The sequence below is a fragment of the Haliotis cracherodii genome, unplaced genomic scaffold (genome assembly GCF_022045235.1).
Source record: "Haliotis cracherodii isolate W230 unplaced genomic scaffold, xgHalCrac1.p SCAF_5, whole genome shotgun sequence".
Taxonomy (NCBI): Eukaryota; Metazoa; Mollusca; class Gastropoda; order Lepetellida; family Haliotidae; genus Haliotis; species Haliotis cracherodii.
In genome coordinates, this window is record NW_027266308.1 from 16,601,375 (window position 1) to 16,628,656 (window position 27,282).

The 27,282-nt window shown below is 39.8% G+C and overlaps 1 protein-coding gene across 3 annotated transcripts in view; it reads right to left on the minus strand.

Annotated features, from left to right (window-relative positions):
- Nucleotides 1-476: 476 nt before the first annotated feature.
- Nucleotides 477-27,282, minus strand: part of LOC139444158 (disheveled-associated activator of morphogenesis 1-like) — a 185,363-nt gene continuing 158,557 nt past the window's right edge. For all 3 annotated transcript variants that reach the window (XM_071225057.1, XM_071225055.1, XM_071225056.1), the window contains 8 exons: nucleotides 26,812-26,900; nucleotides 26,429-26,643; nucleotides 22,790-22,851; nucleotides 22,531-22,591; nucleotides 9,746-9,877; nucleotides 8,272-8,439; nucleotides 7,697-7,805; nucleotides 477-7,397 (listed from right to left, as the gene is read on the minus strand). In XM_071225057.1, the coding sequence (XP_071081158.1) occupies nucleotides 7,261-7,397; nucleotides 7,697-7,805; nucleotides 8,272-8,439; nucleotides 9,746-9,877; nucleotides 22,531-22,591; nucleotides 22,790-22,851; nucleotides 26,429-26,643; nucleotides 26,812-26,900 (973 nt within the window). In that variant the 3' untranslated portion in view covers nucleotides 477-7,260. The remainder of the gene's footprint in view (nucleotides 7,398-7,696; nucleotides 7,806-8,271; nucleotides 8,440-9,745; nucleotides 9,878-22,530; nucleotides 22,592-22,789; nucleotides 22,852-26,428; nucleotides 26,644-26,811; nucleotides 26,901-27,282) is intronic.

Here is a 27,282-nt window from a genome sequence, read left to right on the forward strand (position 1 = left end):
CAACCAAGCAGACTGAATATGTATCTTAGACCTTATATTTTGTATTAGTTGGGCCTAAAATTCAATGTAAGTAGTTGAAAAAAGATATATATAATTTTTAATTTCCAGATTAATACTGCTACAAATGAATGAGATATTTCACTTGTAGGTGGATAATTGATTTGTATTTTGGTAAGATCTAGAATAACTAAAATTTATGTATTATTCACCATTTCAGCTGTGATAAAAACTTGTTTTGTTTCTATTTCGCCAAACTGTAAAATAGTGTGCTAAAATAACCTCTCTTTTTCTAATTTGATTTTGGGGTGTATCAGTCTTGTAAACCAACTAAAAACATATATAAGGCCTGGTTGACCATGTCTCCAGTATCAGGAATTGCATCCACTTCTGTTTTGCAGCTTTGAAACATGCATGTGCAACAATAAAACATCATACAAGACTCGGAGACAGTATGAAGAATTTTATTTACATACTTGTTTGATGACAGAAATCAACAGAAGTCCATGTCTGCCAACATGACCTTGACCTTGCCATCTTGACCTCCTAGTCATGCTATATCATACACAAGGTCATTCATCTACTGGAACGCTTTCATTCCCATTTCATGTACATTTGTCACACTAACCATCTACTTTCAGAACAAGCTGTACCATTTTTTCTTGAGTCAAATTTTGAAAATGTGTGTAATCTACACAATCCATATCAAATTCATTTGAGATTGGTGGGGATTTCGGTGAGAAAATCTTGTGTATCATAATTTGTGTCAGACAAGATGTTGGCCTGTTCTACAAACAATGTTGGCCCGACAACTATTATAGTATATGTTTCAGTGTGGGAGTTATGGCCGTATTACCTCCATGATCGTCCTAGCACAAGGACTGCAACATGAAATTTGGCCCACATTTATAGAAGATGTTCTTGAATATTATTATCAGGGAATTAATCAGACATAAATGTTATTGTTTGTTTCAATGTTTGTAAGAAATATATGAACATGACAAATATGCACAATATAATGTGAAAATGACAACCTAATTAATAACTTAAAGCAGCGTTAAGGTACAGCAATCACATCAACACCCAAGATTTCATAGATATGGGAATACATTTTCAAATTGTGTACAATCTACCTCAGCACTCCGGCAAAATACCACACACCATTGCAGCAATTTTTCAGCCATTCACAGCAAGACATTTTTTGACAATACAGATACCAAACACAAAAATCGAAGTGATTGTTACTTGTAGTGTGTAGGTCTTAACACAAGCTGGCGATTCAATACATGGTAATGTGAAAACAACATGAATATTGAAATGCTTATATGTAGATCATGTACAAAAAGGGTGTATAAGTTACGTGTAGTTATACAAACTCCTGTATATAAATTTAATCAATTTACATAAGTATAAAATATACAATAAAAGACTTGAATACTCGTGACTAGTATGGTTAGTATAATATCAAAATAATCTATAAATATGAAAACAAAGATGACAATGATATCAGTTTAGTTTTGATATATTAAATAATGATAACAAATATTCCCTAAGATCATACATAAGGCTTTCATGTATATTGAACTTGTGTTATCCCTAATTTGCCAAAACTCCTCCAGTGACTGAATGAAGAGACAGCAGATCCATCAAACCTGCTGACAAAGCTTGTTGAATAGATTTCACATTTTGTAATTCCCTCTATCCATGGGGATTCAGAAACAAAACCTATAATTGTATAACTTATACCGGGCACTTATAAACATTACTTACAGACTGGTCTTGAAGTTTATCAGTGGAGCTGATTGTAGCAGGGTGTTTATTACATCTTTGTCAACCGCTTAACTTTCAAAAATGGAAACAAAGTATACTCGGACAGTGAGAAATTTCACAAAAGATTAAAACAATGATATACAAGGACTCTGAGTAATAGGTTAACTAATTATATGCACTCAATTCATACCCGGGTAGAAAATCACTTTTCTATGTCCACGAATATCTTTATGAAAACCCACATCTGCAACTTCCTGTTGAAATGAAAAGAGTTCTATTTGCCTGTTTGTAATGCAAAAATCAACAAAATATCAACACAAACAAGCACCAATTTTGTAAGAAATAATCCACTCCTCCACTGGTACACAAAACTAAAATAACAGAAGGTGTCGCTAGCAAGGGATAAAGGTCCCATCAGACATGAAAATCAACATGAGCAATAAAATAGTTTTCAAAATGTCTGCTTAATGAATTATTTCTATCAATAATTGCAAATCAATTCTCAGTCTTGCACTTCAGAGACAGCAAGGAAACCACAGAAGTCGGCCATATCAGGGACTAGATCATCATTGGAAAATAAAGTTGTAATTGTAAAGCCAAGTTCTCATCTTACTTCGAATCTCCCATACTGTTAGCTGAATACTAATACATGTTACACATCGTTTCATAATTATAAAGATTTGATTTTCATCTACAATGGGTGTTTACTCCCCATGGAGTTGAGAAATTAGTTTTAGTGTACACTGATGTATTGACAGGGTGTACATTTGAGCATGCACTCTTGTGCCTTTTTTTGGTCCACATTAGATAGGATCAAATATTCATTCAAATTTTCAACACGATTTTAATTTATATAAAAAAGAGAACAGTTTAACATATAAAATGTGCAAAGGCTACCACAAGTGAACAATTGTCTTCGATACAACATTGACGACACTTTGATGAGTAATGTCACAAACCCCACTGTACCCTCACAACTGGATGTCCTGCCATAGTGCAATGGCGTTTTTAATTTGGAGGACAAACTACAAATACCATTCAGGAACTGACAACAAGTAATTTTACAAATTGAATCAGCTTAACAAACAATATGACCTTTTTTAAACATTCCAGAAGCATAATGCCATTTTCTCCTCATTCCTGAGCTTGCACTATTAAAGCTTCAAACAATTATTTTGTAGGAAAAGGAAGTAATAATCTACAACTTTGTCCTCCACCGGACAGATTTACATGGAAACTGTATATTGCACAATATTTTTAGGAACAGCCATGTACGACAAAAGGTATAACAAGTGTCCTGACACATCTTTGCAACTCCAACAATATGCATTACAACATCTGGCCACAGGATTAGGTCTTCACAACTCAATGTTAACATATGAGTGGGTGAGTGAGTGAATTTTACTCCTCTTTTACAATATTTAAACAATGTTATGACAGCGGAGACAAGTAATGGATGTCACGAAATGTGACACTTGGGGATTGAAAACAGGGTCCTAGGTTGAACGAGTACACGCTTTAACCACTGGGCTACCCAACTATCAATTCTAAGAGGAGCTAAATTTCATACATTTTTCCTTCTGACAAATTAAGGTCATGTACTTTTGTTGTAGTGGGAACTGTATGTGAAGTACCTTTGACACACAGCACTATTCCACTATTCAAGAGAATGATGTTTTTTGTAGGGGTGATGATCACGGAAACTGATCTCTGAAGTACTGGCAGTATAGTAGCCTAGTTCTTGGAGATGTGGTTTGTCCTGCCAAAGATCCGGGTTTGGTTCTGCACATGGGTACACGGTGTGAAGCCAATTATTTGTTTCCCCGATATGACTATAGCTTAAATAATGCTAAATGTGATGTCAAGCCCAACTCAAACTCAAGCTTCCTCTCGCTTGTGTAGTCTCAGTACTGAGGGTTTTAGAGTTAACAATATTCAATATGTAAACTCAATGAAATAAAACTTTACATTAACTAGGATACTATAAGGATTGCACAACATGCTTACCATACCAACATGGAATCACACGATATTGAACAATTTTACATGACATGTTCACACAGCGTGCTTACAATACTATTCATGGAAAGTGCATTTCACATTCCAAACAATTTCAATACTAATGTGACATTATTTATGAAGCCGTAGCAGGTGCATCATCACTTAAATCTCACAAGTGAGGGTATTCACTACAATACAAACAGATAACAGTTAATATACTTCGCCACAGTTTCACATGTTTTATGCTCTCAGATGTGAGGGCTTACAATGTTTTACTTAGGGTATAGCAGACACTTGATAAAGCACATCATCATATTTCACTTCACAATTTGTACATAATGGATCTGGTTACATTGCATGAAGCAATTACCAGAAGTCTACTAAAAGAAATTCTCAGGTTTTGACAAGAAAATGAAACAGCTTTGAGACCATTGTGGATTAGGTGTCTGAGTAACACTACCAAACAGATAGTTGTAACAAGATATTTATGTAACATGTAATGCTGATTGTTATGATCAATTGTTGTGATCTCAAAATGCTCGAAAGTGAAATTACCAATTATTCAAAAGGAAGTTGGAAATAAAAAAATACTGAACTCAAGCCACATAAAAAACTTCTATTCTTTATGATATGCGCCTGTGTAAAATAAACTTTGATAAAGTCTGATATGTGATATCTTAGAAATAAGAAAAAGAGCTTGACACACAAAGTGATGTTAGCCAAACTACTGTTGCTAAAACAGTAAGATCTCTCTATAGAACAGCTCCCTGGGCTAATGTTCCTACAGCGTGTGCTTGGTAAAAGAGATGAGATGTTGAAACAATATAATTAATCTTTTGGATAAAATAGCAAAGAAGACTACATTTTTCTGCACCTGCAGGGAACATTGAGCTACTGTTTGTATGAAGATGTTTGAGTGAGTAAGTTCAGATTGACTCCACCGTAATAGTTTTTCATTCATATGACTGTGTATCAGCTGAATAAGCAAGGAAAACCCAAAATCATGCAGGTCAAAGACATTTTCCACTTTGTGGAAAGTGATGACTACAGGTATGGTCCTAACAGACCGAGGATCAATACATTCAAATGTAGGATAGGATCAGCAGGTCCTGGCAGAGGTAAGGGACCAAACTCTGCAAAGGAAATTATGCTGCCATAGCACACTGGTTGAGGTGTGTCCTCTTGAGCTGACACACAGTGATCTACCCTTCAAAGTGTCAATGAAACCACCTCACTCACTGAACAGTGTGTTGGTCCAGGGAATGTAACATTTGGGACATGTAACACATGGTCATTGCAAAATAATTGAATTTCTTTGTGCCCATTATCATAAAAATATTAACAAAAATACATATTCATAATATCAAAGCCTTAAACGATGTCTGCTGGTATGGTCACTGTGAAACTGGGGCTGTGTAAGTGAATTAATTCCCATTTGGGGGAAATACATAACTGCACCTTTTTATTGATTAGAACATGATCACAAAGACATAATGTCTTCTTGGAGATGAATGGTTTATCATGCGTGGTTAAAATATCAGAAGGAGCTAAAACGAAAAAAAATTGAGAAACTTAGTTAACACAGAGACCATCTTCTTATTTAATTTGGACATTTTCCCCAAGGCAAGGGAGTTAACTGACTGTAAAAGTCCAGTTTCCACCCTTGCCGAACAAGGCTGGAACTTCTGGGCTTGATCGCAGCACTACCAGTGGCTATTAAGAGTTATGGTCCTTCTATGTCCCTCCTATTGACCATATCACTTGCATTTGCTTCAAATAAAATGGAGTTGCCAAAACAAGACAATCTGATCGATAATCAAGATCTATATTGTAATAAAATGGGTTTTACTTCGTGAAGTGCATCAAATCACGTGTGCATGTTTATCAAAAACATAAAAAGATTTGGAAAAGATCTGCTGATGCTAAGTTGTTGGTACACATGTTTTGCAAATCCTGCAATCGACTGAAGTCTGCATAGACTTGTTAGTACAGCCAAAATATAATTCCATAATTCCAGCCTAGTTCGTAGAGGGTATTATAGTCAAGATAAAATAATCAAAATTTTAGAAACAACTCTAGGGAAAAGTTACTACCAGCCAGCAGCCACTCTTAAAGTAAAATAATTGGAAGATTGATATGTGTGTAGACTTACTCCACCATCAAGGAATAACATTAAAGGTAATAACACTGGAAAGTGTAAGAATATTAACACTGTTTTGTTATCATATATTAGGTACTGAGAAGAGATGTTGGCATACTTGTCCAATAATGACTCAAGGGAAACTTTTGTTTGAACACTGAAGTGGAGCTCAAGTAATGAAATGGCAGCACAGGGAAGTGCATACAAAACACTATAGATCATATGCACTCTTTCTAGGAATGTAGATGCTAGCAACTTTGTGTTCAAAATTCCACACAATGCAAATCCTGCTGTGCTAGACAAAATGGTTGTAACACAACCAGTGACTTTCTCTACATACACAGCCCTTCAGATACAGATCAGATTAATCTCCTTATTGACAATGAGATAGTGATTCCATTATTATCTCCTTCATGGGAGTAAAGCTCCTCACAGAGACACCGTCTTCCTTGCACTATATACTGAAGGGAGAGAAGGTGTCACACACTGGGAAGGAGCTTGCATTGTGAATGAAGCTCCTCACAGTGATACCTTGCTCCCTACACCCTTTATAGAGGAGAGTAACAAAGGTGTAGGTCAGTGATAGAGCTTGTCATGTTGTGACCATGGTCTTGAATGATATACAGCTACAATCCGGTGACACTTCCTCATGATGCCACAGTAAAGGACATCACGTCATAACATTTCACTGATTTACTCAGGTTGTTCAGGGCAAGCTCCCTAGTCGCACTTTCAAGGGCAGTGTGAGTCCAAGAAAACCTTTTGGTTCTTACTTGGCATGGTGTCCAAAGCTAAGTGATGCTGCACAGGTTTCCCCAAGGGATTGCTATACCACATATCCAGTAGCATCTAGCTGGTTGGCTTGCCAAACTGGCAAACACAAACATACTCTCCATCTCCATACTTATACATGATCCAGTGATTCTTTGATATGCTATGTGTGTATTGGTTGGTTCTTTTCAATGGATGATGTACCTGAGTGATATCCTTCTACTGCAACATGTCCATGTACAACACTCTCCATTTAACACTCTCCACAGTTTCTTCACTGACATGTGCAGACTGTTCATCTGGGTCCATGACCAACAAAACTGTCAACAAAACTGCCAACTGAGAGGATTAACTAACAAAACAGCATTTTTAGGATTCAGAACAAAACTGTCTGTTTAAAATATGTCAACGAAACTTCCATTCTCAGGACACCAATCAAATCTGCCTGTTCAGAATATGACAAACAAAACTTCTGTTTTCAGGACTGGAAACAAAACTGTCTGTATATAGGATATCAGCCTTGTGTAGAACTTGATGCAGTGCAGTCCAACGTAACATTGTCTGTCGACATTGTGAACTGCTCACAGTTTGAGATTGCCAACCCTCTCACGGGACATATCTGCACTGGGCATTCCACGCCTCCGTCGCTTCATCTTGGCCATGTCCTCCCCAAATACATCACCAGTCCTGAGTGCAGAAATAAGGTCATCAAACTCTCCTGGAACACAAATGATGGTGTTAATTAATGTTACTGCATACATGAGCACATTAAAGACATAGTTAGCACCCACAAGTTTCACCAGGTAAAGAAGACGCTTATTGGGATACTGTCAAGGAACATCAACTGCAATGTCATCCAAATAGTGTTATAACAATACTACTGAAAGTGTTTGCATCTAATAATCTAATCTATCATAATGATAGAGAGCAATTGAAATATTAAGGTGAGGGTATAAAATTATCATGCCAATGAAATAATACAATCAATCTACATTTGCATGTTGAGAGACTACTGACCCTTTTCCCCACTGCTATTCTCTGTGTTGGTGGTGGTGATCTTCCCGTCCTTCTTGTCCAGGGTACTACTCCTCCGCAGCAACAACCTCTTCTCTCGCTCCTTCTTCAACTGCAGAATACCGGCCAACATCAACATCAACATCAACACATTGTGATGAGGTTTACATAGAAGAGAATTATTATTAGAGCAATGTTAACTGATCAACACTTGCTGATAGAAAAGCACTATCCTTCAATGCAATCAAGTGGCTAAAATGAGTGTGTGGTGGGGGAAAGTGTGTTCATAATATTTTGATCACTCCTTCCTTTTGCAAATAACATATGGACCCCAATAACAAACAAACACCTATGAAATGCTTCTGTATATTGTCAATTGAGACTTAAATTCAAAATGTGGAACCCCCAGCCACAGCAGGATAAAATTCAGATTTTGAACACCCCACCCCTCCCCCAGAGGTTAACATTCACAATGTGTACCCCCACCCCCATCCCCAAGTTTAAAATTTAAACAATTTCCAACAATCTACCATGCTTTCATTATATCACTCTTGCTCCCCAGCATATCAGCCTCTTACCTGTTCCTCAATCTTTGCCCTCTTCTCCTCCTCCTCCTTCTGTCTTCTCATCTTCTCATTCTCCAGGCGGGCATCCGTGAAGGAGGTGAGGAACAGATCAAACACCCCAAAGAAGTCGTCTGGCTGCACCTTGTTCTCCTCAGCGTAAGCTTTCAGAGTCATCTCATACTGGAACACATACACACACACACACACCTCAAGTTCAGGCTCCAATACTGAGTGAAAAGCTTTCAACATTATTTCAGTTACATTATGGCATGATGGCTTAATGTGGAGTGCAAGCCTACAAAAGTGAGTGATATCAGATTTGTCAAGAAGTATCCTGTATGATTGTCCACAAGTAGATCAATAATCAGCCTACATCAAATTATGGTGTTTATATATGGTTTCCTATGGTATATAACACATCAAGGTCGGTGAATAACACACAAGATGACAAGCCAAATCCTAAGCATACATCCAAGCGTTGTTCCGATGTAGCTAAGCCGAGAATGCAATATTGGGTATCCTACTCTGATATTATAAGAGTAAATTTGTTCCAAATTGTGCAAAAGATTTTCACCTGGTAACATCACATGTAAAGAAGTACTTCAAGAGATGTACAGGAACATGTGTTAGAAGACTCTAGTGGAATCAGGCACACGTACCTAGAACATATTTCGGATTAAAGGTTTCTGCGAGAAGAATTTGGTTTTGTCGGCATATATGACGTTCGATTTGCCATGGGTTGGTCCATATTCACTCAATACCAATTATTGATCCCTCATTGGAGAGGTACTTATATATGGCTTCCAGTGGTATATCACACTTGAAGATCAGTGGATCACCAGTGACATGACTACCCAAAACGTAATCATACCCCCAAGTGATATACGGCAAAACCGGGTGAAAACGCGATGTAGGGTACCATACTTTGAAAGGCTGTAACAACAAGTTCATCCCAACTTTTTTCTTGTTTACATTCAAAATCATGTTAAGTATGTTTATGGGCTTTAAAAAAAACTAGTGGGGCTTGGATGGGGGTGCTCGTGGGTCATACCTAGCCCACGGCCTATAAGCAGTAGTCCAGATGATGCACACATGACCTCTGCGATTCTGTTAATGCGCCACTAAGTTTATGGGAATAGACAAAATATAGACCAATTCAAAGCTAAAATTGTTTAGTTATAGGGTGTGCATGAAACAGATTGCAGCACTCATGGCTGTCACAACATGTCTTACAACTTATTTCAAAATGTATCTGATGAGCGAAAGGTAAATGGTATCTGACAGACACTTGTGTAGTAATCTCTACCTGCTGGAAACCCACGAGCACAGGTATGGTGCTGACAGATTATTCAAGGGGGAAAATCAAGGTTTTGAACCTACTATCAGTGGATCATGGAACAGCTAAGAAGAACTTTTTGTTGAAACCCACGATCATGACTATGTTTTATAATTTGGGCCAATCTGGGTTGATTACACTGTAGCTTACCTTTGTCTTCATTTCAGAGTAGGAGTCCTCCACCTCAGAGAAGTTGTAGGCTGCGATGGTGCAGAAGTCCCCCATCACAGACACAAACTTGTCCTGACTATTGTAAGACTGGTTCCGGAAAAACTCCATCTCCTAGAAAAGTTATGTCCAATAGAAGAGCACATCCACAGCGAAATTTAAGCACCTGCTTAATAATCAACACCTTTCTTTATGTACAATAGCCACACATCACTTCTCTTAATTATTAGATTTATTTATTTATCCTGCATTACTCCTTAATGCATCTATTGCTTACCTTATGACAACGAAGACAGTGCGTCGTGATGGTACTGGGTGAGAAAAAAAGTGCACTTTTGCAGGACCCATCGCCGCTCTCATGTGACCAATCGTGACGTCACAACCAATTCACATTCTTGCTCATAGTACTACAGGGAAGTTGTGCTTCACTTTACTCCTCAAGCTTTGGTTTAAATTGGTGGTTAGCGTTCCACTACGACACTAAATTTTGTTGGGTGATGTATTCCTTTTTCATATTATGTTCACTTTAATGTGTATTAATATTGCATTTTCCATGTAAAAAGACTTTTTCTTTTTCCCCACCATGTGCCTCATTGTTTCCTCCATTTTGAAATTGCGTTTACCTCAGTGCAAGGTAGTCATTATTGTTTGCAATTCTCGGCTAGATATTACATCTCATGTATATTTAAACACCATAAGCCTTTGGCGTTATATATAGAGTTTCATGTTTGTATTTTGATACACCTTAAAAACTTGTACAAAATTGTGCACTCCAATGAAGGTACTTTTAAATGTAATTTTTGCCCACCTCTAACTCCGAAAACATGTTTTTCAGCTACGGTGAAGAAGATGTTGTACTCGCAGAACTCTCCCAGCCACTATTCCCCAGTTATCACCACTCAACCTTCTTAAAAGTAGACACAATTTATGGATAACTTCTTTCATTACTGTAAAAGTGACGTTTCGCTATAGATCTTTATACCATTGTCAAGCTCTATAACGACTAGCATGCCTTCAGCTATCTCCAACACCACTGCTCACACGAGGATTTTGTTGTACAGCTCACTCTCATCAAGTGCTACATCTAAGCACTCTGCTAGAGCAAGACCTACACACCCTAGTCGAACTCGTTCACCTCCGAGCAGAGTGCATCACTGCCATTCTGATTCATCAGAGGCATCAGGCGGCGATAAATGTGATTCATCTGTTGAATGGAATACCCACCACAGCCTAGCACAGATGACTGACTGGATGATGGACCACCTCACATCAGTAGTGCCTTCCTCTGGAGCTGGGGTTGATAAGAGGGATACCATCTGGTCCCAATACAGGTCTATATCAGTGGATCCTATACTCAAGGATATGGTTAGGGCGCTAGATGAAGACTTTTCCGACGCCAAAAGGAAGGATGATTTCCCTATCCATGCTTTCGCTGTAGCAGACCAGGCTCGTGCTTTGGATGAGGACTTGCAGAGGGCGACTGGTTCATGACAGTTCCAGACGCCAGATTCACCTTTATTGAGTCAGAAATCAGGCTTGTACTCAAACCATTATCCGCACTAGCATCCTCAACCCATGCAATGAAGCAGGGTTATCAGAAGTTAACCCGAACCGCATAGACTATTTTCAGATTTCAGGTTGATTTTCAACAGACTCAAATCAATCACATGAGACACCACCTTAGTTACTCGCAGAATTGGATACCTAGCGCTGGGATTTTGAGTTTAAACGTCATCTTCTCTGTCAACCATGGTTAGCCAGCATGTTGCCAGCATGACCAAGTCACTGACACACCCGCTAAGATCTCAAATTATGCTCTTGAGGCAGTGGAGCATGTGTCTCATAGCTTATCCCAATGAGCAGGTAGGTCAGGCAACTATAGGCCGAGACACTCTTCCCTCAAGGATCAAGACCAGGATTCCTTTCATGGCAGAGGCAAACCACAAGGCTCTTATCAAAAAGTTCCAGGGACACCCCTCTTAGTGGGAGACTGAGCCTCTTCGGGCAGAACTGGGCCGTACTGAAGGATGCTTTCGTACTGTGAAACGGCTACCATCTTAACTTAGCAGTAGATACACCATTGACCACAGCTCCTCAACCTTGGGCTTATCCAAGGAAGCAACATCTGCTACTAAAATCCAACATAGACATCTTGTTGAAGAAAAGAGCTGTAGACGTACACACCCCAGCATTAACACCAAGCTTTTACTCTCCCATCTTTCTGGTACTCAAGAAGGACTCAGACAAGATGCGGAAGATTCTTAATCTCTCTGTGTTCAACAAGCACTAGCTGGAGCGTCCACCTTACTCCCACCTCACTCCCAGTCCGACTGCCGGTTCCTCAGGTTCCAGTTCAATGGGGTCCATTACCAATGGGCAGTCCTGTATTTGGCATTTCAGTGGCCCCGTGGCTATTTACATGAATAATCAAGCCAGTAACTACCTTTCTCCACCTGAGAAACATCCGGTTCGAGTTCCTGGCCCCTTTTATCAGACACCAAGATCTGTAAGCAGCCATCACTCTACCATTCCATCTAAGGACTCATCTCAATTGGTGGACGATAGAGTCGAACGTCTTAGGATATGTCGCCTTGTTTACACCTGTTCGTAGATGCCTACCTTCAGGGGTGGGGTGCTCATTTACAGAAGCAGACAACGTCAGGGCTGTGATTCGGTGCACAATTTACTTGGCACATAAACAACCTCGAGTTTGAAGCACTTATTCTGGCCATCTCACATTGGCAAGATCAGCTACAGTTCACCCAACTCGCAATGTCCACCAACAACAGCGCAATAGTGTGGTGCCTGCGCAATCAAGGGACAAGGTTCTTTCATCTAGTGGATACTTAGTCCAGCACATCACCCTGCTGCTGGATCCACAGGCTTTGGCAATAGATGTATTCAGCATCCCCAAGGAAGGGCTAAAAGCATACGCTATTCCGCCTCCTGTACTGCTTCCCAGGGAGATACAAAAGATCAAAGCTACCAAGAACCTTCCTCTGACTTTGGTCGTGCCTTGGTGGACAGAGAGGGGGTGGTTTGTCAACCTCAAAAAACCTTGCAGAAGACAATCCACTACCCCTCCCAGAGTGGTTGAACACAGTCATCCACAGCAAACTACCTCACCCAATGCCAGGCAGATTTCGTCTGCACACTTGGTTCATGTTCAAAAGGCCTTCAGTGCAAAGGGCTATTCGGCACGGGCAGCTAAAGCCATTGCCTTGGCACATCGTCCCTCCACCAGGGGGTTATACGATGATAAGTGGTGATCATTTGAAACCTTTTGAAAGGCTATGAATCAATATCCCACGAAAGCATCACCTCAATTCTTAGCCAAATACCTCCTACACTTATGTACCAAAAGACACTTGAAGTGTAGCACCAATACAACGTATTTGGTAGTGCTTAATTCAGTGTTGGCCATTCCGGAGAATTGCAAAATGACTAAGGTCCTGGAACTACAGGCCCTGCTACACTCTTTCAGGCTTGAGGATCAGAAGGCCAAATTTTGTCCCTCTGCATCAGATTTGAAAGTGGTATTTCGAGGTTTTAGCAGGCCCCGCTTCAAGCCTCTCAACACATCCTCATTTCATAACCCACTAAGAAAACAATATTTCTGCAGTGCGGGTGAGCGAGTTCCATGCACTTGACGTCACGACGTCCGTTTTGAGCATTGTACACAGCCAAAAAATCAACTACCTGGCCAACCCGACCAGTCCTTCACCATTCCACCAATCTCTTATGAGTGAGACTCGAGTAATCCAGTGCGTGTAGCTCAGAGACCCTAGCAGCAGTAGCCATGGCTAAAGCCTGCTTACTTTGTTGTTTTAGTACTATATATTGCTATCTATAAGGCAAGTTTTTCATACCTAGAATTATGGAGCTTTGAAGGGGGTCGTCTAAAAACCGGAAATACCATGTCAACAAATCCGTAATGAAGTACGCAAATTAATCATGTAATACACTATCTGGTTATAAAAAGTGTTCATTATACATCTGTACAATCTATTGCCGTGTATATCAATTTTATTTTAAATTTCGTTCAATATTGTTTATATTCACTTAGGCGAAATTGTGCATGAAGTAGATCACACAACTCACCATTATTTACAGCAACTACGGTCAGATTACCGCTATTGACACCTTGAAACGAACTTTAGTGGATAGAGAATGGATATTTATATATATATATATATACATGTATGTTACAGGGAATATGTATAATCAGGAAATATGTATAATCCCTGAAATTTTCAGGGAATATATTTAATGTCTGATTCACTCAGGGAATATACGTAATCCCTAAAAAATTCAGGTATTATACATATTCCCTGATTTAACATCAAGTTTTTTAGACATATTCCCTGAAATTGCTTTTGAGGCTCTTATATAGTCAAACTTTATAAAAAAAGCCAAATCATTAATGAGAAGACAAATTTATTTGACATGATAATAAATACCTTTCATTTAACTTAACACTTAGTCTTCACTGTAATCAAAACAATGCTACATCAAACATAGGATAGACTTAACAAACAATAGCTCTTGTCCAGGTTTTTTCGGAAATTCTCCTCTAGCTCCATCTTGAAAATGTGAGGTAATTCTGTACTGTACTGTTTGGGGGTTTAACGACCGCTTCTACCACTGGCAATTTCAGTCTGGGTAGATGGGGGAAAATAAAAAATAAATAATATTTTAATGTAGGTAAACACCATACCCAAAAAACTGTAAGTGAGAGGGGCACAAACCTAATCCTAAACAACTATGGGTATGATGTACAACAAGTGTATTAAAATATAAAAAGAAAAGATAAGTTAAATGGTAATATATCAAGAGAGGTGAATTTTGAAAGAAGGATTTAAGGCCTGAAAAGAGTAGAAAGTGCTATATAATCTATCCTAGTAATTGTAAGCTCTACTTGAAGAAAAGGTTAAGCATAGTGGGAGGTAATACATAATGTCAGCAGTTTTATACCTTGAATTTCGCATGTTGTTGCAGCTGCAAACTCGTTTGTTTTTAAAAAAAAATTTGTACTTCATATTCTAACACTGATTCTTTGATGGCAATGATAACCATGTGTTGTTACAACAATTACTGTAAATCTTGTCTTTGTTCTTTGCGACTGTGTCAAAGGCCGACAAGTAAGGTTGGATTAAGGTGAGGATTCTCCTGTATTTTCTTTAGATATAAATCCGCTGATGCTTAGAGGAGGGGGTGTCGCATTCATATTGAGTATTTTAATCTCTTTTCTATCCTGTGTTTTGATTACAGTTAAGACTAATTGTTAAGTTAAGTGAAAGGTATTTGTTGTCATGTCAAATAAATTTATTTCTCGATATTTTCTTTATCAAGTTTGACTATATGAGAGCCTCAAAAGTAATTTCAGGGAATATGTCTAACAAACTTGATGTTAAATCAGGGAATATGTATAATACCTGAAAAATTTAGGGATTATGTATATTCCCTGAGTGAATCAGACATTAAATATATTCCCTGAAAATTTCCCTGATTATACATATTTTCTGTAACATATATATACCTATATACCATAAATGCCATACATTGACTCATTGAAAGTCATATTTGTTATAGTTTGACTATCATATGTAAAGTTTTCAAACTGTTCCAATCAAAAACATATCCGGCAATAGCGATCAGCTGTACCAAAGTGTTACACTTATGGTTATTATTTTATTTCAAATATAAATAGTAAAGCTGCAACTAAAATAACATGATATTGAAATAAATTATTCCTGGTAAAATAACAGTTTCAGACACAATTCTTCTGATCATGGTATCAAAATACTTATGTTATTAATAAATTACTAAATAAGTTATGTTATTGGGTAATTTTTAACTGAATCACCGGGAGATTTATGAGACAATACACACGATTATCTTCATCTCTGCATATAAAACAATGACTAGCAAAACAGGAAATACAATTTAATCGGTAAATCATCATGTATAGAGATGTTTTATCTCAAATTTCAATTTTGTTTGTATTGACAAGTTCAATTGTTATGATCTTTTCGTTTCCCTGAATTACGAAGTAGTTTTTTTTCTTTTGAAGACAAAAACAAATGTAGGGATTGTGTATGCACTTGTGATCACTTCATTCAGATTCCCTGCACAGACAGGTATGTAAACAAGCATAAGGTCGCCTTATGGGTGGGGTCGCTTTATAGACAGTGATAAATGGTAATGTAGTGGAAGCGAGATGTTCAAAGGGTTCTGTTAGTAGAGCTGATTAAACCAGACAGGTTCTACATAAACACATGAGTCTGCTTAAGATAGGATTATTGACGATCTAAAGGCCATCATGTTGGAGAACTTAATGAAGCGCGGATCAATATTCCTCGATTGTCCCGTGACGAAACTTGTTATCCTGACGACGATGTAGTAGGAAGTCAGCAAACATATGGACAGTAAAGGCAACATTTTTTATCCCATCTATTGTCAAAGGAGAGAGGGAGATGATTTCCATGATTTAGCCATTGCTGTAGAGGCAGATTCAGAGAATCTGGAGGCCTGCATTCTTTGCGTGATAGCTTCCAGGCTGTGAGATTTTGGTTGGGAAGGTTCTTAGACAAGGTCCGATCTGGGTTGATGCAGAAGATCTCTGTGGAATGGTATTGGGAGACGATCTTCCATTAGTAGGGCCAGGAGTCTGGGAAACCAAGGTCTTCTGGGCCAGATCAGGGCGATTAGGATGATGTTACAGTCTGTCAGTTCTATCTTCTGTATCACCTTGTCAAGAAGAGACCATGGAGGAAACGCATGTGCGAACAGGATGGTCCAGTCCATAGTAAGAGCATTGATATGCAGAGCTCTCGGACTGATGTAGACTGAGAGTTGATGAATCAGACAAGTCTCCAGGTGCAGAGTGTCCCATATCGGTGTGATCCAGGTGAAGATGTCAGGATGAAGAGAACATTCTGTAAAAATGATCCCCCCCATGTCTGGACAGGCTGTCTGCAAGGATGTTCAACTTCCCTAGACTATGTCTTGCAGTTGGTTGAATTGGCCAAGTTGAATAAAAGTGAGATTTCCGTCATCAGAGAACTGGACTTCGTTCGTCCCTGTTTCTGTATATACGCTACTACTGTGGTGTTGTCTGTGGAGATAAGAACTGAGGAGTTGGTGAGGAGATCTTCCAATTCTGGATTGCATAGAATATAGCCGTCACCTCCCTGCAGTTGATATGGAGATCCTTCTGTTACCATCCATGAGCCCTGTATCTGCCAGATGGGCTCCCCAGCCCGAGTCTGAGGCGTCCCTAAGATAAGGGATGAATCAGCACATGGAGATGGAGTCTTGAAGATCTATGCTGAAGGTCCAATTTCCCTGATGCAGTGAAGATCTTAGCTTCCGGACAGATTCCATCTGGAATTTAGGTGGAGGTATGAGAAAATCCTTGTTCAGGATCTTGAGGTAGATGATTTCTGTGGTATTCTTCTTCGGTACTGAATACTGGAGAATAAAAGCCCTTGCTGACGTCCTTATCCTGGAGTAGGAATATTGCCCTTTTCTCCAATAATGTGTGTAAGACCTGTGAAATCACCACAGTTACATAACAACTTCGTCTCACGGAAAGGGATGGGCAAGCGTGCTAACTGCGCGAAGTACTCCAGTCAAAGATGTCACAACACATAAAGACAGTAATAATAGTATATTGAAGTATAAAAAAGTTACAGGGTGCAAGTCCTGGATGCACAGTCTGGGAGACACCTAAAACAAAATTAACAGATCTAGCTGGCGATGTTGGTGTCCAGGCAGTGCAGACAGAAAGAGGCTGCTGAAAGGTTTAGGGTTCCCACGGTGGCACTGGCCCTCGTCATGTGACCCCATAGCCCCAGGCTGCTGAATAAAAGCTGTTGCTATGGGACCCATGAGACCAGTGCCGTGAACCCCCAAACCCTATTCTATAATTAATAAATTGGCAGGATATTTTGGTTACTGGTGTAAGGAACTTGGGCAAAATTCCCAGCCTTTACATGTGTTTATGGCAAGATTGGCTGCCCTTAATTTCTTGCCTACCATATGAAATATGCAGCCTCTGGGTCAAGACGTGAGAAGAGGTCGGGTCCGGAAGTGTAGTTTGTAGCTGTGAGAGATTACATCTAGGATCCAGTGATCAGAAGTGATAAATTTCTACTGGACACAGGGGGTCATCGTAGATCATAGTCCATAAACATAGCCAAATTAAATGGATTTGTGACAGTGGGAGGACCTAGAATGGAGTCATCTGCTGTCCCCCAACATCCCAACTTGGAGCCCCTTTTGTTGGATCCCAAATGTTTATAGCCTGATTGACAAAAGGAGTCAGGATGATACTGTGAACGATCTCTTCATCTGAATGGTTGAGATGATTCCTTACCAGAAGAGATATGCTTCTTCCGGGGTGGTTAACAAAAGGGAGCATCTCTTGAATGAACTCTTGGTCTTCCTGAGCTCTTGCTGTGAGGTTGATAGTAAATACTTAAAATCTCTCTGCTGTATCTTGTCTAACCTCATCTATGAGTGTTAAACATCGTAGGGGCCATGACAGGTTGTCTCATATCTTGGATCAAACCTGAGATAAGAGCTGTTGGCGTTGTAGCCAAATAAATTGAGAAGACGTCCATACTTCCATAGTGAGAAGTTCCAGCTGCAAGTCCTACTTGATCTACCTGAATAGGTATGTGGTCTCCGCTGGGACCTCATCATTATCTGGTATTTGTGGAGGGATGGCGTGATGAACTCCCTCTACAAACCAATTAATGTAGGAGCCGATGTCCGGGGAGTATTTGTTGGTGGTGGATAGGTCATTGTTGTGATTAGAAGGTAGAGACAATCTCATGCTTGGTTTCTTGACTGGCCTGAGAAAATAATGGTCCAGTTCTAGAGTCTCTGGGAATGGTGACTTGTGTGTCTGATACAGAGGCAGGCAGTCATCATGTTGAAGTTTTTGAAGATTGTCTGAGGCACAGTCAATAATTCCTTGCGCATAAATATGGTGGCTGGGTGGCCGTGGCGCTGGCGGTAGACAGTAGGCGGCTGATGTTCGTCTGTGATGGATGGTCCCCCATGTGGCCTCTTGGCCAGGGGAATCTGCCCTTGGGTGGAATCAAGTCTTTTGAGCCATTCTATTTCCAACAATAAGCAGTAAGACAGGATTCAAAGAGTGATGTCATCTCAGAATTCTCCTGAGCAAATAATTGCTCCAGCAGGGCGACAGGAAACTTCGGATGTGCCAGCTGTACAGACGACTGTTGAGTGTCAGGACTGTTGATCGGGCAGAGGGGTAGGTTGTTTATCAGTCTGGAAGATAATATCCTCAACCTTTCTCTTGGCTGCATCCTTCCTCTTAGCCCAAGTGATAGCATCAGTAAGCTTGGTAATGGCTTCTTTTTGGAAAGCGGGAGACAGAGGGGGACAGCGATCATCCTCTGTACAGGTGGATTCTCTGCACTTCCAACACTCTACATGAGGGTCGCCTGAGATAAAAACTAAGCCACATTTGTTACAAGCTGACTGAGGAGGAGAGGAGGCTATTGTGGAGCAATCGCAAGATGACAATTATGCAACTAATACTTATGAATCAAAGCCCATAAAACTACATTAGTAGGATTAAGAAACTTATACTGAAACATATTAGAATAGTGTGACTACAGCCAAGTGCTGGAGAAATACGTAGATGTGTTGACACTAGCACACACAGGAAAGAAGTGAAGTTTTCCTGCCTTCACACACAGAAGAGCTGTGGGCTGCTAAGTGCTACTGCAGGGACAGCCAGTTGTATACTTGACAGTGAAGAGGAGCCTAGTTGAAAATCTGAAAGTTTAGTGTGGCTTGATTGCAGCCAACATACAGGATTTATGGCAATAGTAGCTCAAATTCAACCTATTGTCAACCATGTGTGACACAGCACAGGCAATCGTAGTTAGGAAATCGTGCCACCACCATGTGGCAGAAATTCGTCGTTTCAAAAGCAGTGGTACCAATACTTCTGGACTGAGCTAAATAGACAAATCTTTGGAGAGATCCTAGATACTCGGACTTGAAGAAACGGATATTAAATGTAGCAGCAGATGCAGGATTGGTGTGGACAAATGGGAAGTGATGCCAGATTGTGTTTTAAAACTTGTGAGCGAATGGTATCCAAATACACCAAAAATACATGGGTATACATGTGGATCTTATGGTCAAACTCAGATTGTGTTTGAAAATTATGTGAAAGAAAAGGAAATTGATAATTACAATTGTCTTGGAATATGTGTATTGGAGTTTTTGTTTATTGTAAGTACAATGTTATCTAGATAGACCTAATGTAGGTAAAAACATCTACTTAATTTCGTTATATATTTATCAGTTGCTTATGTGCATTGTTACGTTGATACATGTGACATATTCATATATTGTATCAAGTTAAGAAATATTTGTGCAACCTCTGGAGTCTAGGCCTGTGTAATAATTTAAGTTTTATGAATATAGCTGCAAAGCAGCAATGGCGGGCTCCAAGTTACACTGTGCACAAACTTCCATGTTCGAATCCTCAAAGGGTTTCCTTGTGCCAAATCCATCACATTTAGGCACAACTTGCAGCGTATCGCAGCTATGAAATTGGCATGTGCTAAGTCTGTTCTAAACCCATTTCCGACATCAAACATGTTCGAACCCTCAAAGGGTTTGTTTGTACCAACTCTGTCAAAAGATAGTCACCGTTTGCAGGACACTCATCGTGAGTGAGTGAGTGAGTTGGCTTTTACGCCGTTTTTAACAGTATTACAGTTATATCGCGGCGTGTCAGCTTATTGTGGAAGGAAAGCCCCAAGTGATGCAGGTCTCAGACGTTTACCACTTCGGTGAAACCCACGAGCACGGGTATGGTGCCGACAAACCTAAAAACATAAATGGGGCGAACCTGGATTCGAACCCACAATCATAGGTTTCTGGCGTGCCCAAGGGACGCACATCTGCACAGTGAATCGCGGCGCCTTAAGACGACTGGGCCACCCGTGCCCCCTCAAACCACATGACCAATGACCAAAGTCAAAGAACAAAAAAATGAGGTACATATGGCACACTAACTTCATGTAAACTATCAATAGTTTCTGTGGAGAACCTTACAAGATATGATCTTTAAAGTAAAATTTCGGTGACAAAAAATGATCAAAATAAAAATCCAATACGGCCGCAACTAAAAAAGATTTCCAAAATCAGCTATTACTGTTTGATGTGTTATGTATGGAGACAATGCTAAGACAGTTTGAAAGCATTTCATGCAGTTGACTCGGAGTTGTTTGCGTTTGAAGACAGGTACCCAAAAGACACTGAAAACCTTGAATCCATTATGGCTGCTAAACCACGTGACCAATGACCAAAGTCAAAGAACAAAAAATGTCAAGCAGCTCAAGCAGCAGATACATGTATGCAAGGTTTCAAAGTAATCGGATATGCGTTTGGGGAGCCAAAGGGCGAAATACATCTTCAAAATATTCTTGTTTTTTAGTTATCTGCACTTGGCCTTTAGGCCTACGGCTTTTGGATTTTGGTGGAATCTAGTACTCACCGGTCTTCACACACATACAAAATTTGAACAAAATCGAGCCAGTGGTTATTTTGCTAGCTCTGGTACAAAAATCGTCGGAATAATAAATAATAAATGATAATAAATCGAACGATTACAATAGGGCTCTACAGCCTTTTGGCTTGGAGCCCTAAATATAATCTCATTATTGTGTGGTATAGACCTAACTGTTGAATGCAATGACCAAAACTAAACACATATCTGTAATTTTCGGATTGAACAGAAAGAATCTTGTCGCTAATACTTATGTAAATAACGTCAATTTCGTATTTATGTATCGTTACTGTTACATCAACTGAAACTGTTGCTGTGCTGCTGTTCTGCTGTAAATATATTACACCATAATACACTTTGACCAAAAATGCATCGAATGTGTCACATAGCGAAACCCTAAATAAGCCCACTGTGATTGATGCAGATGCCAAACATGACATATTCGATTATTTTTTATAAAACTACAGAAAATTTATTGAGCTATATCTAGATATGGAGCCATTCCTGGTATCCAAGGTTTGTCATTCATGTTGATATGAAGTTTGACGGTTTTCAAAAAGCCTCTCCTGACACTCAGTTGTATTTACATTGCCATGGCCAGTCACTGTTCCAAACTGAAACACTGCCACCTTGGGGGCTATTTAGAGTCAGAGTGGGGCTTTAAGGAGTAATGCAGGATAAGTATACAAATGTAAAAATATTTAGATTTTACTAAAATTTTGTTTCATCATCTCTGTGAATAATGACCATATCATCTTCCCAATTTAAATAAGCCCAAATTTGATATTTGTTTGTTTTCATTATCTTTAGCCCGAACAATGCTTTTTTCCTGTTCAATAAATTTTCTTTGTCAATATTCCAAGAGACAAACTAAAAATGTGTTGAACAGAAGAGATTGTAAAAATATGCAAAGAACTTACTAAGTAGCACAATTTAATATATGTCTGAGTATCATTTAGTGAATGACCATTCATTTTGTATCTTGAAATTAGATATTACATATTTTATATTTATCCTTTCCCTTTGGTGATACTCGCTAGCCTTCCACCACTTATAGTAAACCATGAAATAACCAATAAGATGTATATACAAGAGTTGGCTGAAAAGTTCTGAGCTCAATAATGACACTGAGTCTATCAATTTTACCTTAATGAAGATAAGTTTGGTCTGTTTGTTCATCGTCATAAAATCCAATGCATACCTTCTCAATATTAGCGAGTCCAGATTTAAGTGATGCAATTTCCTTGTCCAGATCTGAAAAACTGTAACATTGATGTTGATATATACACAGACAATATTAACATCATTTGGATATGTAACAAAGCAATTTTATTCAAATCTTATGACAAGATTAAATACTGCTGACACAGCATAAAGCAATACACATTTCTTCTCATATAATGAGTGAGTTCATGATCTGTCAGTGTTTTCTAGATCAATAACCTTAGTGAACTACTTACTTGACCTTCGCTGCATCTCGGACATTTGACAGATCCCCCTCCATCTTCAAAACGTCGGGGAACTGTAAAACAAAAAATAATTTTTATGAATTTAGTAAAATCTAAATATTATTTACATTTGTATACTAATCCTGCATTTCTCCTTAATGCATCTACTGCTATCCTTACGACAAAGAAGACAGTTCCTTCGCGATGGTTCTAGATGAGGAAAAATGGTTGCTTTCAGTCTACTTTGTAAGGACCCATCACCTCTGTCATGTGACCATCCGTCGTGGCGTCACATCTGGTGACATTACTGCTTGACACCCGTGCTTATGTAGCGGACATAAAATTTCTGAGTCCCGTGATGGGATTCGAACCATGGACCTTCTGATCAGAGGCCGGACGCCTTGTCCACATGACCAAAGAGGTTAACCCTGTCAGCAAGCTGACAAGGTAAGGATGTCATCTGTGGGATGACTTCACGCCCTGCTACATACTCCCCTGTCAATAGAAGGCATGTCCCGGGCCGCATAGTACTGAGGCTTATTTTGCTCAAATTTAATATGAACGTGCTCAGCGCCTTGTTGGGCGCCAATGTAGCAGCCATAAAATTTCCGAGTCCCGTGATGGGATTCGAACCACGGACCTTCTGATCAGAAGTCGGACGCCTTGTGATGACAAACTTAGAAACATAATTGGGGCAAACTGGGATTCGAACCCACAATCATAGGTTTCTGGCGTGCCCATGGGATGCACATCTGCACAGCGAATTGCTGCGCCTTGGACGACTTTGTCTCCTGTGTCCCTATCTGGTAAACAGACAAGTTGTATTTCTGAGTTCTGTGTAGAATGTGTGACTTGATGTGAATGTGTGACTGTCTGGCCTCGATGAAGGTGAACCTAACATCTGGGATGGGAAGCATGATCGGCTTGGATGAGCCAGTCATCCTCTGGGGGACACTGTCCAAGATATGTGTCTGGCAAGCCACTTCAAAGGCATGAATAGGAACGTCATCTTCCCTAAACTTCAGCATCTTAAACTGCTGGTGCAAGTCTCAGCTTGGGAAAATCTTCATCTAACACATGTGATCGGGTGGTATCACCATAGGGTTTGACCAAATGGTGTCGTCGTAGAACCCGGAGCCCAGGTGATGAAGCTACCGCTGGTGTTACTCAACCTTTTGTTCCGGGATCTGGACCAAACTGAAGATAAATCCAATTCCTTGTCTAATGCATCTTCAGAAGACTTAGAACGGTGGCATACCGGTGAGAGGCTTCTGGTGCTGTATGTAGACTCATTCTCGATGAGTGCTTGGACGAAACGCCGGGTGAGACTGAACCAAGAGATGATATCAACGCAGGGGAAGTACCATTAAGATTCGCCGAGCATGTGGCAGACGCAGGAGGTGCTGAGAACTGAAGCATGGTTTGCTGGACCATGGACTGCATGACATGAAATCACGTCAGATCCATTGAGGGCATCTGATGCAGCTGGAGAGGTGACAGGGGGAATATCAATATCAACAAGTATTTGTCACAAAGTGACGAAATGTCCCCTGCCTGTATATACACCATAGTACCAAATATGAAGACAATCCAGCGATTAGTTCTTGAGATATCGCGGCAACACCGTTTTCCAACTCCAAAAGCAGATTTGCCTGCTGTGACCTTGAAAATGGGGTCAAGGTCACCAAAACCAACAGGTGTCTGCGGAGTCTGTATATACACCATAGTTCCAAATATGAAGACAATCCAGTGTTTAGTTCTTGAGATATCGCGGCAACAAACAGGTGGGATGTACGGACGGACGTACAGACGTACGGACGGGGGTTGGGGTTGGGGGGTGGGGTGGTAGGCTTGGATGAGTCTGACATTCTTATGAGACTGAGACACCGCTTCTGTGCTTGCTGCGTCTTCCGTTTGTGTGATACCTGCAGGTATTTGGAGACAGCTGTAGGAGATAAAGGCAGACAATCTTTATATCTAGAGGTCAGGGTGCAGATGGTGGTGCAATTCAGACAAAGGATGAGGGTCCCGCCATGACTTGATCCCATGACACTTGCTACTACAGGGCATTTATCTGCAATGATAGAGTGTAATCAAGATGTGTTCCCACCCGATTATGTATGCTATTATCATTATCCCAGCCATGAGGGTTTATTTATAAGTTTATGCAAACAACACAACAAACCACCAGTTTAATAACGATAATATCGCTAAGGTATGACACTGAATTGCAAAACCAAGCAATATAATAAATACAGAATGCATGACATGACAAAAGGTGACCACGAAGTGAATTCAAAATGGCCAATTGTAACAACAATACGCCTGATATTTACCGTGGTAAACACTACACTGATAAATATTAATGTTATGGCATAAATCATATTTAAGATGAAGTCACAAAACGTAGGTACAATAACAATTCACAAGAATAACAGTTAGTGTTGAAACACTCAAACAATTCACTAGTAGTTGCTGCGCCACAAAAACAGGTCTTGTCTCTGTGCTTGACAGCAGTAATGTGATGATACGTGACGTCATCACTTCCGTGGTCACGTGGGAGCTGTGTGGTGAGATTAGCCACACAACTAGTTGGAACAACTTCTTCAGCAAGACCTCACACAGCTCTTCTTTCTGTTAAATGCATTAAGAAGTAATGCAGGATAAGTTAAAAAATTAATAAAATTAGGTATCCTTCAAATATTAATGTGGATACATAGCGCAAACCGCAACATAAAAAATTGAGGTCCAAAACAGGGCACAACATGTCTGTTTTTGGACAAGCAGTAATGTGACCAGATGTGACATCACGACTGACAGTCACATGACAGTGGTGATGGGTCCTTACAAAGTAGACTGAAAGTGAAAACAACCTTTTTTCTTCATCATTGCTAGGGGCTGTCTTCTTTGTTGTAAGGTAAGCAGTAGATACATTAAGGAGTAATGCCGGGTAAGTAAGAAATTAAGCTATTCAATAAAGGAGTTAACATTGCAGTCACTACTACAATCTGTAAGAACCTGGATTAGACAAATGAGTAACTAATGTTATATTTGGGATAACACTTTCTTAGTAAAGTACAGATTCTAGTACTTTTTTGGGTTGAGTCCCGTCCGGGATTCGAACCCACACCTGCTAGGGTGAGGCACCTAATCGCCAGCACACAAAGTCAGCGATCTAACCCACTCAGCCACCGAGGCTTCCACAAAAATGAAAGTCCGACAACTGGTAGTCTAGATCACATACTTTGAGTACCCCCCTGACAAGTGCAAATTGGCACGGCTCCCATGGCCGAAGGCTATGAATACACAATGCCATTTAGAAAGTGGTCAAATGTAACTAATGTTATATTTGGGATAACACTTTCATAGTAAAGTACAGATTCTAGTACTTTTTTGGGTTGAGTCCCGTCCGGGATTCGAACCCACACCTGCCAGGGTGAGGCACCTAATCGCCAGCACACAAAGTCAGCCCTGCAGGTGTGGGTTCGAATCCCGGATGGGACTCAACCCAAAAAAGTACTAGAATCTGTAGTTTGTTTTCTTCAATTTGCCAAATTTGTTTTCACTGAAAATAGAATTATTTCATAATCTGAAAAAAAAGAAGCTCATACTTCAGAATTAAACAGCACCATCACTACAACTGGCACCTACTTTCTTCTCAAGGACCTCGACCAGGTAGTGCAGGAGTGTTACATTCTTGTTGATGGAGGACTTGGTGTCGATGATCTTATTGAGACTAGTCATCCTGAACCCAGATGCATTCCCTCTCTGTCCCCGGTTCATGTAGTTGCCCAACGCCAGCACCAGCTCCAGGAGCTTCTTCAGCTTCCGGCTACGTAGCACTTGCTTAGATGCTTCAAAAACAGCTACAAATAAGAAAATGGTGTCAATTTCTGACTACGTTACACTTTCTCAGATGCTTCAAACACACGCAAGTAAGATTATAGAGTAAAATTCTGACAACATTACACCTGCTTCTTATTCCAGTGAATCTCAGTGAATTTACATGACCACTAGGACTTGTTAGGACTCACCTTCTATTCTATTTTTACAATCTCCTCGTCTGTCCTGGAATTTCTTTTTGAAGTAGAGGGCTTTCAATCTTTGTTCATAATGCACAATTCTAGAGAGAAGAGGTAAACACTGTAGTACACAGTTCATGAACTAGTGACCATTATAATATACAAAAGACTGCTTATATCAACTGTATATCACATGCAAACATCCTCACATAACCTGCATATGTAATGGTATATAGTACCGGCAAAGCAGGACAATCCGATTAATGGTTTTGAAATAATGGCGACCTGGTCTCTGTTTCACAAAGTGATGGTAGCACTATGACTGTCTTTACTCCCATAGTTTAACATAGACTTACGACAGTGGTTATGCTACTACTGCTTTGTGGAATAGAGACCCGTTCTGAAACAAGAATTAATCACAGATCCCTGAGGAGAGCAGGATCACATTCTAAACCCTGCACATACTTTCATCTGTCATAGTTG